The sequence below is a fragment of the Eriocheir sinensis genome, chromosome 9 (genome assembly GCF_024679095.1).
Source record: "Eriocheir sinensis breed Jianghai 21 chromosome 9, ASM2467909v1, whole genome shotgun sequence".
NCBI lineage: Eukaryota > Metazoa > Arthropoda > Malacostraca > Decapoda > Varunidae > Eriocheir > Eriocheir sinensis.
Window position 1 is genome coordinate 10,541,136 of NC_066517.1, and position 12,778 is coordinate 10,553,913.

At 44.3% G+C, this 12,778-nt stretch overlaps 1 protein-coding gene across 1 annotated transcript in view; it reads right to left on the reverse strand.

Moving 5' to 3' along the window:
• Window positions 1-12,778, reverse strand: part of LOC126995912 (astacin-like metalloprotease toxin 5) — a 119,946-nt gene that overhangs the window by 25,854 nt on the left and 81,314 nt on the right. The window contains exon 6 of the mRNA XM_050855805.1: window positions 12,449-12,582. Coding sequence (XP_050711762.1) covers window positions 12,449-12,582 — 134 coding nt within the window. The remainder of the gene's footprint in view (window positions 1-12,448; window positions 12,583-12,778) is intronic.

The window sequence follows — 12,778 nt, forward strand, 5'->3', positions numbered from 1 at the left end:
GCAAAAACAACTTGAGTCTGTGGAACTAATAGCTTTTATCCATTTCAAAAAGGATTGTTGATGTCATCTTCTGCTCTGCCCAGGTTGATGGAAAAGTTTTAGAACGAATAAAATGTAACATACATGCTAACATACAGGTTAAACCAAGAATTCTTGGAGCATTTATTGCATGTCGCGGCACAATGGGGATGGGGGGTGGGGGGGGGTCACAAACATCCGCCTTTTGCTGCAGTGAAGCATGTAATGTATATATTATAATGTACATGTGAATGTGTGACTGAATGTGTCGCAACCACAGTGCCGCGCCACAGGATGTTTAATAACACGTAGGTGCTAGGTTGTGCTTACGGCGTGCTCCTTGCCGTGGGAACGGTGCTGAATCGACGGGAAACCAACAAGCCTTGGCACCGGATTATTCCTGCACCCGGACTGAAGCCGGCAGAAGACAGTGGGCAGCGGTCACACTGCTCGGGGTGTGTGTGCGACAGCTCACATAAACTTGTAACTATTGTGTAAAACTGTAAATATAGCTAAAACTAATCACACAGCCTGTGGCTCCAGTTCAAAAGCCTGGTAGTTTTAAATGTGTTGGCTGTATGTGGCGGTTATGTGTGATCTATAGTTAAGTCTTAGTTTCTGGCTTGATTCAGATTTTAACACTTTTTCGGCATTTGCCACCCAACCCGGCAAATCATTCCAGTTGTTGACGACCCTGTTTGAAAAAGCATACTTCCTGGTGTTGAGTCTTGATCTTGTTTTAAATATCTTCTTTGTGTTTCCTCTGGTTATATCATCTTCCCTCATCTAGAAAATCCCTCTTGGGCATTCTTGATCGTATGTCTGTGTTATAATCTTGTACGCTTCAATCAGGTCACCCCTAGATATCCTGCAAGTCAGGTTAGGCAAGTCCAGCTTCTTCAATCGTTCTTCGTTGGGAAGGTCTTTTAAATGCGGTATGATTTTGGTAGCACGACGCTGGACATTCTCTAAGGCCTCTATGTCCTTTATCAAGTGAGGACACCAGCAGGCGAGGATCCAGGAAAAAAGTTTTTTTGGGGGGGCCCGATGCCAGGATTTTTGCGGGTGGAAGGATAATTAGCATTACCGGTTCGTTATTCTCGGCAGTTCTGCTCCTGAATAACTGGTGGACTGACCTGAATCAATGGGCATAACGACCTAGACTTGGTGCCAAAGCATTCCTGGTCGGCCAGTGTTCCTCTTCAGATCCGAATGAGACCGCCAATTCCTCTGAGAAAAAGCATTGACCATTTACTAACGAACTCGAACACTCAATCGCATAGGAGCCAAAGCGAAGACGGCGGTTCTTCTTCGCAAACTTGTTTATCACAAAATCAACAGAAACATGTACGTCATTGTGGACGGCGAGTAGCGCGAGACCGTTGAGGCGATCCCTGCCAATGGTGCTCCTCATGTATGTCTTTAGGCGTGTCAGGGCTGAGAACGACCGTTCGACTTCTGCATTTGAGACCGGCAAGGTCAGTAGGATGATCAGGAGGTTCGCGATGTTCTTGAACAGACGGGCCTCGGCGTATTTCTTCGCGTTCTTGAGTCTCGAAGGCCGGAGCTGAACATGTCCACCGCTGTATCTCCGTCCGCATGAGCACCAATGACTCAAAGTCGCTCTCGAAGAGCTTAGCGGCTTCAAAAACAGCATCCACGTTTGCTTTTGAGCCCTTGGGCAGCTCCTTCAACCAGGGAGCAACTGGCACAGTGTCGTCGTCAAATCTGCTCTTCACCTCGGTGATCACCTGGTCAACGAACGGAATATACACTGAGCATCGATAGTACTCATCAGAAGTCGCGGCCGGGACATTCGCGCGCTGTCTGTCGTGCACAGACTCGGGGAACAGGGACGTCATCGTGAGCTGAGTCCACTTCAACCAGGAGATCTTTGGCTTTTGTGAACACAGAGTGGAAGTATTCTTCGGCATCCTTTCTGAACTTGGCGAATAGAGTCTCGATCTCACGAATCAGTGCTTACGCAGATACCAGGTCACCGTACTTCTTCTGCAGGATTCTGCTAGGCTCGAGTGTGTGCGCCAAAACTGACTCGGCCACAACCAGCCCAACGAGAAGGCTGGTAAGAGTAAGAGCCAGCGTTGGCATCCAGCTTCATCTCATCCTCCAGGAAAACTGCGATGGGAGGCAGAATCTCAATGAACACGAGGACTACATCATGCCGCCGGGCGGTGTACATTCCGTTCGTGGACCACGTCTTGGCTGAGTTGAAGAGTCGGTTCGGCGACGACACAGAGCCTGTCGCACTTCAGCTCAAGCAACTCCTCAAAATCCCCGAAACAGATGTTGCGGCTGTGCTTCAAGCGGCGAAGCTCTACGAGCTCGACATCGAATCCCTGACACTCGTGAAGGCGGAAGCAGAGCGCTGGGCATTATCTGTTCCGGTCTTGGTTTGCCTGGAGTAGGTAGGAAGACACCTACCGAAAGGGCGCAAGCCACTCCCGGTGAGCTATATATGGGACGTGAGAAGGGAGCTGAAGCCCTCCAAAGACCCTTCCCATGTCCTCACTAACCGTTTCCCTATTGTCTCACCAACACCGGAGAGTAGTTCAGCATGCTCTATAAAAACAGATCCTCTCTCTATCCACACCACACTACATTCACACAATATATACACCTTTTCCCAAAATTGAAATTTCAAAATGGCGCACCTTCACCTTGCCTCGGAGTCCCCGCCTGGGGGGTGGGGACCACAAATTCCCCTAGGGATGACTCCCCTTCTCGCTGTCGACCCGAGAGGTGTCTTGATAACTCCTCGAACCTCTTTCTTCTCAATTTCTGCAACATTCGCGGTCTTCGTTCTAATTTTCATTCTGTGGAACACCATCTCTCTTCCTCTAAACCTCACCTTCTCTTCCTCACCGAAACACAGGTTTCTGAGGCTACTGACAGCAATCTCTACTCTGTTCCCTCCTACTATCTCTATCCTAAATTTCAATCCAAAGCTGGATGTTGCGCCTACGTGCGCAACGACATCACTTGCTCTCATGCCCACAACCTTGATTCTTCAGAATTTTCCACCATCTGGCTAAGACTTCATTGTCATTCTATTACTAAATACATCTGTGCTGTTTATCTCTCACCTAACTCTACTAACTATGTAAAATTCTTTGACTACTTGAACTCTAAAGTGGAGAACATCTTGACCCACTCTCCCTTCGCTAAAATCTCCATCCTAGGAGATTTCAATGTTCACCACCAGCTTTGACTTTCATCCTCTTTCACTGACCAGCCTGGTGGACAAGCCTACAACTTTGCTATCCTCAACGATCTAGAGCAGTTGGTCCAGCACCCTACACGTATTCCCGACCGTCTTGGAGACAGGCCCAACATTCTAGACCTCTTCCTTGCCTCAAACCATTCTGCTTATTCTGTCAAATTGTTCTCTCCGTTGAGCTCCTCCGATCACAATCTTATTTCTGTATCCTGTAATATCGCTCCTGTACACCCTCTGGACCCACCGAAGAGGTGATGCTTCGGGCATTTTGCTTCATCTCGGTGGGACGACCTGAGGATGTACTTTTCCGATTTCCCGTGGAATGATTATTGCTTCCAGGATAGAGACCCCTCTGTGTGTGCTCAGCGCATCACAGAGGTGATTGTCTCTGGAATGGAGGCATACATTCCACGTGCTTTCTCTACTCCTCACGCTGAAAAGCCTTTGTTTAATCACGCTTGTTCTCGTACTATCAATGATAGAGAGGCAGCTTACAAAAGGTACCAGAGCCTTCGAACTAATGTTAACTATGAACTTTACATTTCTGCCCGGAATCGTGCCAAACCTATTCTCAGACTAACCAAAAACTCTTTCATTAATGGAAAATGCCAAAACCTCGCTTTCTCTAACTCTTCCCGTGACTTCTGGCATCTATTCAAAAACATCTCCTCCAACTTCACTTCTTCATCTTTCCCTCCACTCCTCAGTCCTGACGGCAACGCTGCCGTCTCATCTATCTCTAAGGCTGAACTCTTCTCTCAAACTTTTTCTAAAAACTCCACTCTGGACGATTCTGGGCATATTCCTCCTACTCATCTCCCCTCTGACTCCTTTATGCCTGTTGTAAAGATTCTTCAAAATTATGTTTTCTATGCCCTCTCTGGCTTCAATCCTCAGAAGGCTTATGGACCTGATGGAGTGCCTCCTATTGTCCTTAAAAACTGTGCCTCCGTGCTGTCACTCTGCCTGGTCAAACTCTTTCGCCTCTGCCTGTCAACATCTGCCATTCCTTCCTTCTGGAAGTATGCCTTCATACAGCCTGTGCCTAAGAAGGGTGACCTTTCCAATCCCTCAAACTACCGTCCTATAGCTTTACTTTCTTGTCTATCTAAAGCTTTAGAATCAATCCTTAACCGGAAAATTCAAAAGCACCTTTCCACTTCTGACCTTCTATCTGATCGCCAGTATGGGTTCCGCAAGGGGCGTTCTACTGGCGATCTCCTTGCCTTCCTAACTGACTCTTGGTCATCCTCTCTTAGCCGTTTCGGTGAAACCTTTGCTATTGCGCTGGACATATCAAAAGCTTTTGATAGGGTCTGGCACAAATCTTTGCTTTCCAAACTACCCTCCAACGGTTTCTATCCTTCTCTCTATACCTTTATCTCCAGTTTCCTTTCTGACCGTTCTATTTCTGCTGTGGTAGACGGTCACTGTTCTTCCCCTAAACCTATTAACAGTGGTGTCCCACAGGGTTCTGTCCTATCTCCCACTCTCTGTTGTTCATTGATGATCTTCTTTCCAAAACGAACTGTCCTATCCATTCTTACGCCGATGACTCCACTCTGCATTACTCAACTTCTTTTAATAGAAGACCCACCCTACAGGAACTTAACGATTCAAGGCTGGAGGCAACAGAACGCTTAGCCTCAGACCTTACTATTATTTCTGATTGGGGCAAGAGGAACCTGGTGTCCTTCAACGCCTCAAAAACACAGTTTCTCCACCTATCCACTCGACACAATCTTCCAAACAACTATCCCCTATTCTTTGACAACGCTCAGCTATCACCTTCTTCAACACTAAACATCCTCGGTCTATCCTTAACTCAAAATCTCAACTGGAAACTTCATATCTCATCTCTTACTAAATCAGCTTCCTCGAGGCTGGGCGTTCTGTACCGTCTCCGCCAGTTCTTCACCCCCGCACAGTTGCTATCCATTTACAGGAGCCTTTTCCGCCCTCGTATGGAGTATGCATCTCATGTGTAGGGGGGGGGGGGGGTCACTCACACAGCTCTCCTTGACAGAGTGGAGTCAAAGGCTCTTCGTCTCATCAGCTCTCCTCCTTATACTGATAGTCTTTTACCTCTCAAATTCCGCCGCCATGTTGCCTCTCTTTCTATCTTCTATCGATATTTTCATGCTGACTGCTCTTCTGAACTTGCTAACTGCATGTCTCCCCCCCTCCCGTGGCCCCGCTGCACACGACTTTCTACTCATGCTCATCCCTATACTGTCCAAACCCCTTATGCAAGAGTCAACCAGCATCTTCACTCTTTCATCCCTCACGCTGGTAAACTCTGGAACAATCTTCCTTCATATGTATTTCCTCCTGCCTACGACTTGAACTCTTTCAAGAGGAGGGTATCGGGACACCTCTCCTCCCGAAATTTTGGACACTCCTTTGACCTTATTCAGGAGCAGTAAGTAGCGGTCTTTTTTTTTTTTATCTTTACGCCCTTGAACTGTCTCGTTAGCTGTAAAAAAAAAAAAAAAAAAAATCAAAGAAGCCCAGGCACACGCCAGCACCAGCATGTTCCCCAATCTCGCCATTTTCTTGAAAACTCTGTTGACGCTTCCAGTCTCCAACGCTGAAGCCGAGGGGTCTTTCTCAGCACTGTAAAGGCTGAAAACCTATCTGAGGAGTACCGTCGGCCAAGAGCGCCTGAACGGACTTGCCCTCCTCTGTGTCCACTATGATATCCCCATTTTAGTCGAGGGAGTGATAAGCACATTCGGCGAAAAAAAAACGCCGACTACTCTTTGCTTAGTGAGGCACCTGTTGAATACTTGGGAATTTGTAAATATATTTCTTTAGATCAACCAATCTTTGCAAATGTGTTACCTCAAACCCATGTAAAAGAAACCCTATAAGAATTCCTTTTTATCTTCAGCTGTGTCTAATTTGACATATTAACTCTTTTTTTGTAAAGGTTATGTTTGTAATTTATATATGACCTGTATTATGATCACCCTTGCTGCTTACATATCGAAATAAACGTTTATTTTTCTTCGAATGGTCGTATGGTGATGATTTCTCTCTGCTCAGATCTGCATTTTCACTGGTCGGATGTACAATTTGAATTGTTTCTTGTTATTGCTTGCCAGCTTAAATATTGATTGCACTTCATATATAGATACAAGAAAAAATCATTTGTCACATATACGTTGATTGCTCGGGAGCCCCCCCAAAATTGATTTTCTGGATCCGCACCTGATATCTCTCTCTCTCTCTCTCTCTCTCTCTCTCTCTCTCTCTCTCTCTCTCTCTCTCTATATATATATATATATATATATATATATATATATATATATATATATATATATATTGTTACGGCCGGGCTTTCCCGCCCTTCATTTTTTTTTTATTCTCTTTACCGACACGTAGGGGTCACCCACTTGCCTGCCGTGACCCTTTGTTCTGTGGTATGTCCACCCACGCCGACCCAGCATGAACTGGATAATTCCGGTTTTGGGGAGCGGCATAGTGACCACCCGGGATCTGTGGAATGTTCCACCCGCCGCTCCTTGTTTTGGGGTCATAGCAACCGCCCCGCGCGACGACCCGGGGTCAATGTTGCCACCGGGCTGTTCCTTCCATTTTTATATCTCCTGCCCTTTTCTGAGTATTGTATGATATTATGTATATTTCCTTTTTATGTTTAAGATTGGATTTATGTATTGTATGTAAAATATGTATTGTGAGTTGTGGCCCAGCGGGAACCGGATATTTCTGGTTTGGAGAAGCGGCCTAGTAACGCCGGGAGGGGGGGGTCCTGGAATTTTCCATTCGGCCTCCTTGTTCTGGGGCCATAGCAACCACCCACGCGGCGACCTAGGCTAGGTCGTTGTTACCGCGGGGTGTTCTTCCCTTTTGTATTTCCTGCCCGTCATTTAATATGACGCTATGTATATTTTATTTCATTATATGTTTAAGTTAGGATATTTATGTATTGTATTGTAACTAAATTTGGAGTTGTCGTGGGAGAGTTTTGTCCCGCCCCGCCGGCGACGTCTGGCAGCCCGCTCTCGGGGCGGCGAGGGCGGCGGACAGCCCATTTAAGTGCTGACCCGGGTCAGAAGCGGGTATTTCCTGTATCGTCGACAGTCGAGCGAGGTAGGCCCTGGCCTTCCTCCTCTCCACGTCCTTTGTGCCTTCAGCAAGTCGTCACGCCGTCGGCGTGCGTGTTTTTATTTACATTTCTTTTTTGGACGGAGGAAGGGCCGTTACTGTTTAAGGTAAGGTTTTTGGTGTGTGTGTTTTCGTGTGCTATCCTTTAGTGTTCGTGTTTATCACGCGTTTGCCTGGTGTTACGCGCTGCCTCCCAGCTCACGTGTTTGCAATAGTGCTTGTGCCTTTTCGTTGAATAGTATTCGTTTCATGTTTAAAGGAGTGTGCCTTACTAAGGCAATCTTGGGCTTTTCTTTTCTTTTGTAACTTTTTGTAAATATATTGTCCTTGTGTTCATTTTGCGTTTCCGTTTTACCATTTCCTTTGTTTTAGGTTGTTCATTTTCATTTTTTGTTGTCCGGTTAAGGGGGGTAAGAACCTAGTGTTTTGAGGCCTATCCAACCCAGTTTTTGTTTTGTACTTTTCCCAAGACCCCTGACCACACCAGTGTTACGACACTAGTGACGTAACAAATATATATATATATATATATATATATATATATATATATATATATATATATATATATATATATATATATATATATATATATATATAGCGTGACGGCGCCGCGTTCAGGACGACGCGGGTACGCGCCCCGCCCGGTGCCACCAAGCTGGGATTTTTCAGCCGCCGCCGAGTGGCTTAAAACTACCCACATGCTGTCCAGAAGACCACCAATCAACCCGGACTTTAGATTCTACTATTAAAGATGAGTTCCGGGAGGGTAGCATTAGCCAATGCAAGATGACGCCACTATAAACACTTGCCTGCGCCAAAACGGGCTGGGCCATACCATCAGGCCCCTCCAAAACAAACCTACCGGCGCCACAGGCGAAGATGTAAAAAATAAAAATAATAAATACAATTATATATATATATATATATATCTATATATCTATATATATATATATATAGATATATATATATAGATATATATATATAGATATATATATATATATATATACACAGTAACTACTATACATTTCAGCGGCGGACAAACGCTGTTTTTCGCAAATATCTCCTAAACAAATCGTTGGATCAGTATGACATTTCAGCACACTACAGTTAACATCCGGACCTAATTTATGGCTAACATACCACGATACTATATGTGTTATGTGAGGAGTTTACTCGTGGAAAATAACACAAACCCGACGAGTCATGTTGACGCATTCGAAGGAAAGTGTGCCCCCCCCCCCCCAACACCCTCCCAAACTATTCTTAACCACAACTACTTCTCCCCCTTCTCGCTCTCATTGTCCTTCCTCTTCTCCCCCTAGCTCCTCGCCTCCCTCATCATTCTTATGTCCCTCCCTATTTCTCCCATCACTGTATTATATATTAGAATGTTATGTAGGTGTATATGTATAGATATGATTATTAACTAAGAGCATGGTACAATTCCATGGAGGCAAGACGTATTTCACGTTGATAATTACTGTACAACACCTGGATGCGCCTCGGCAGTCAATGAGTTATACCCTGCCTCTGCTTGAGTCATAGCCTCGGGCTGGGGAAGGGGAGGGTGGGAGTAGGGGGATGACGAGGGAACCGCGGCGGGGGATGCTGCGATATTGGGGTAGGGAAGGAGTGGTCTGGGGGTTGTTCGGGGCGTTGGTGGAGGGGTTAGACGAGTACCCCACACTCGTCCGATTCTGTATAACACCTTAGATATGATGACTGGATTAGGCTTAATATCAGTCAGTAAACTCCTCACATAACACACATTGCAATATGGTATATCAGCCATAAATTAGGTCCGGGTGTTAAAGGTAGTGTACTGAAATATCATACTGATCCAACGAATCGTTTAGGAGATATTTGCGAAAAACAGCGTTTGTCCGCCGCTGAAATGTATAGTAGTGATTCACAAATTAATTCATGCACTAGTTAACAACAGATGCCTCCATGGTGCAGTGGTCAACGTGCATAGCTACGAATCCGCGGGCCCGGTTTTGAATCCCGGTGTAGCAGTATAAAAGGGCCCCTCATTGTGCGCTTGCGCTGATGTCTCAAAAACACACGCACTCACACTCACACATGCTCTCTCTCCTCAGACCATAACCTTGGCAGTGTTTTTTTCCATCCTTCTTAGTCTCCTTATTAATTTATTTTAACATCACCACTCTGCCCACGACTTTGTGGTGTATTGAGATGTAAATGTACATAGTTCATTCCACAAATACACCGTAACAATTTTTTTTCGTCAGTAGGCGATCAATACTTTGTTTCTTTAGCGAGATAGCCTACTGTTATATTTATTGTTGTGTTTTATATTCTTTAGAACATAATGTTAAAATGACCAGTGCTTTACAATATATAAATATACAATATACAATATATAAACAGCAATAAATAAGTATAACAGTAGGTTACGTCGCTACATAAGAAACTATTAAGAGCATAGTACTGAAATCTCTCTCTCTCTCTCTCTCTCTCTCTCTCTCTCTCTCTCTCACACACACACACACACACACACACACACACATATCGTCTCCCAAGTTAAGATATTGTAGAGAGAAAATATTAAGCGTTGTGGGATGAGTAAAAACATGGAAAGTTAGCCTAATAGGATTATTGAAGTTACAATATTAGTGTGTGTGTGTGTGTGTGTGAGAGAGAGAGAGAGAGAGAGAGAGAGAGAGAGAGAGAGAGAGAGAGATTTTTTTTCAGGAGTAGGCTATCTATAGTTTATGTATATAACGAGATAATCTACTTTTATTCATTGCTGTATTTATATTGCACAGCGCTGCAAAATTATTCTCTCTCTCTCTCTCTCTCTCTCTCTCTCTCTCTCTCTCACACACACACACACACACACACACACACACACAACGTCTCCCACGTTATAATAGTGTTGAGAAAAATACATAGTTGTGGGATTAGTATAAACACGGAAAGATAGGCTAATAGGGTTGAAGTAAAGTGTGTGTGTGTGTGTGTGTGTGTGTGTGAGAGAGAGAGAGAGAGAGAGAGAGAGAGAGAGATTTTTCAGGAGTAGGCTGTGTGTGTGTGTGTGTGTGTGAGAGAGAGAGAGAGAGAGAGAGAGATTTTTTTTCAGGAGTAGGCTATCAATAGATTATGTATTTAGCGACATAACCTACTGTTATACTCATTTATTACTGTTTATATATTGTACAACACTGGACGCTGGACGATATAAGAACAAAAAAAAATATTATAAAAGTTATCTCTCTCTCTCTCTCTCTCTCTCTCTCTCTCTCTCTCTCTCTCTCTTAATCACCTACTCCTGAAAACATAGTTAAGGCGTATTTATGGAGTACATACACCACACAGTCGTGGGCAGAGCGGTGATGTTATAATAAACTAATAGGGTGATGTAGGGGGATGGAAAACCCCTGCCTTGGTTGTGCTCTGAGGAGAGCCACCCACCGCCACGAGAGAGCGAACGTCTATGTGTGTGATTGAGTTTTTGAGACTCCAGCGCATGGGCATAGCGAGGGTCCTTTTCCCACTAAAGCCTCGTTCACACTGTGTCGACTCTAGGCCACGACAACCCAGCGACTTTTCCATTTGACAAGTTGGTTCCCACGCTCCAAGAAAGGAGGGGGAGGTTTTATTGGGGTCTTGGTGTCTTGCCGACTGTCTGGGACATTCGGCCAACTAGTTGCCAGCATGTCGTGCTAACCCTCACGACTCCAGACTCCCGTCACGACGTCGGCGCAGCATTCGGCAACAGTCTCAAGACCTCTTTCAAGACATGCCCGACCCTTTCACATCAACACCCAAGACTTCGTGTACCCTAGAGTCGTGGGTAGTCTTGGCTTTAGGGTCCATTTTATTCTACTACACCGGCCCGAACAGTCGGAGTGAGACACATGCAGTCTTTCATCCCCATTTCGAGGCTGTCGATAAATGAGTATTTGTGGAAACCTGGAGAAGGTAAACTATGGTAATCTGTATATCACACTGACCCTGTGTCCAGAGGTAATGGGTTCTTACCCATCACTGGCTCAAGGGCCAATGTGACGGAGAAAAGCATCGGCATACGCCATAGCGTATGACTACAACTTTACATCTTAAAATTACATTAATATATTACCCTGACTTTATTATAATCGAAGAGTTTTATTTCGTCGCAATACAGTGGCCTGCAGGCTATTGTATCAAGCTCCCCCTATCTCGTCCTCTAACCTGCACTTCAGCCCTTATAAAGGTTTCACTCTCCCTTTCACTCCTCTTTTTCACTCCATATCTTTCTTCTTTCATTTTTTCTCCCTCTCCCCCTCCTCTTTACTCTCGTTCTCGTTCTCCTCCTCCTCCTCTTTCTCTTTTTCTCCTTTTCCTTCTCGTCTCTTTCTGCACAAGAAGTTCGATCGTGACTCTCCTTGGCATTCTACCCTGCGCCGTTTGTTTGCTTGTCTATTAGTCTTGCTGCATTCGGACTGTGTTGCGTTGTGTATCTACTGCCGCCACACTGTCGTGCCAACGTCTTGTAGAACTGTATTAGTGTTAGCTTTACATCACTAATGCATATCGACAAACGGATAAATTTATAACTTCACTTTGTCGTATCCTCAACGCCAATAAACTAGTGCATTAAGAACCAAAATCTTTCGTATAAAACTATAAGACTCATCATGGGTAGAGGACCTTCTAATTCACATGTGGTTGTTTTGGTGCGAAAAAAAAACAAAAAAAAACAGCTTGGTGGATGGTCGGTGTGACTGATCGACAGCATAAATCTGAAGATATACCAATTTTCATCACTGGTTTATTATTGATTTCGTTTAACAGAGCTTGACATATTAAAAAAAAAACATTCAATATGCTCACTTCCCATTTAGGTTTGAAAGGTGTTTACGAATTGGCGGGCACAACTTACATATACCACTACCCAGTATCATATTCATAGTATCATATCAGTCATATATCACGGCAGCCACTATAAATAAAATCCGCCTGCGCCTATAACGGGCTGGAGCCATCCAGGATTCCCCTCACGAGATCCTACCGGTGCTACAGGCAGCATCTAAAAAAACAGTAAAAAATACTTACCTATGCCCCCGTCATTCCTCCATATGACAGGCTTCATGATGTCAATATTGATCTCTTCATCGTAAACATTAGTAGCGTGCATCAAACTCGTGTAGTCGTACTCCAGATGGTCCTCTTCAAGTGGGTCATTTGGCCTAGTGGAAGAGGAGGAAGAGGAGAGAGAAAAGGATGATAACAGTAATAATAATGATGATGATGATGATGATAATGAGTAATAATAGTAATAATAGAAATAATAATAATAATAATAATAATAATAATAATAATAATAATAATAATAATAATAATAATAATAATAATAATAATAATATTATTATTATTTACATAGAT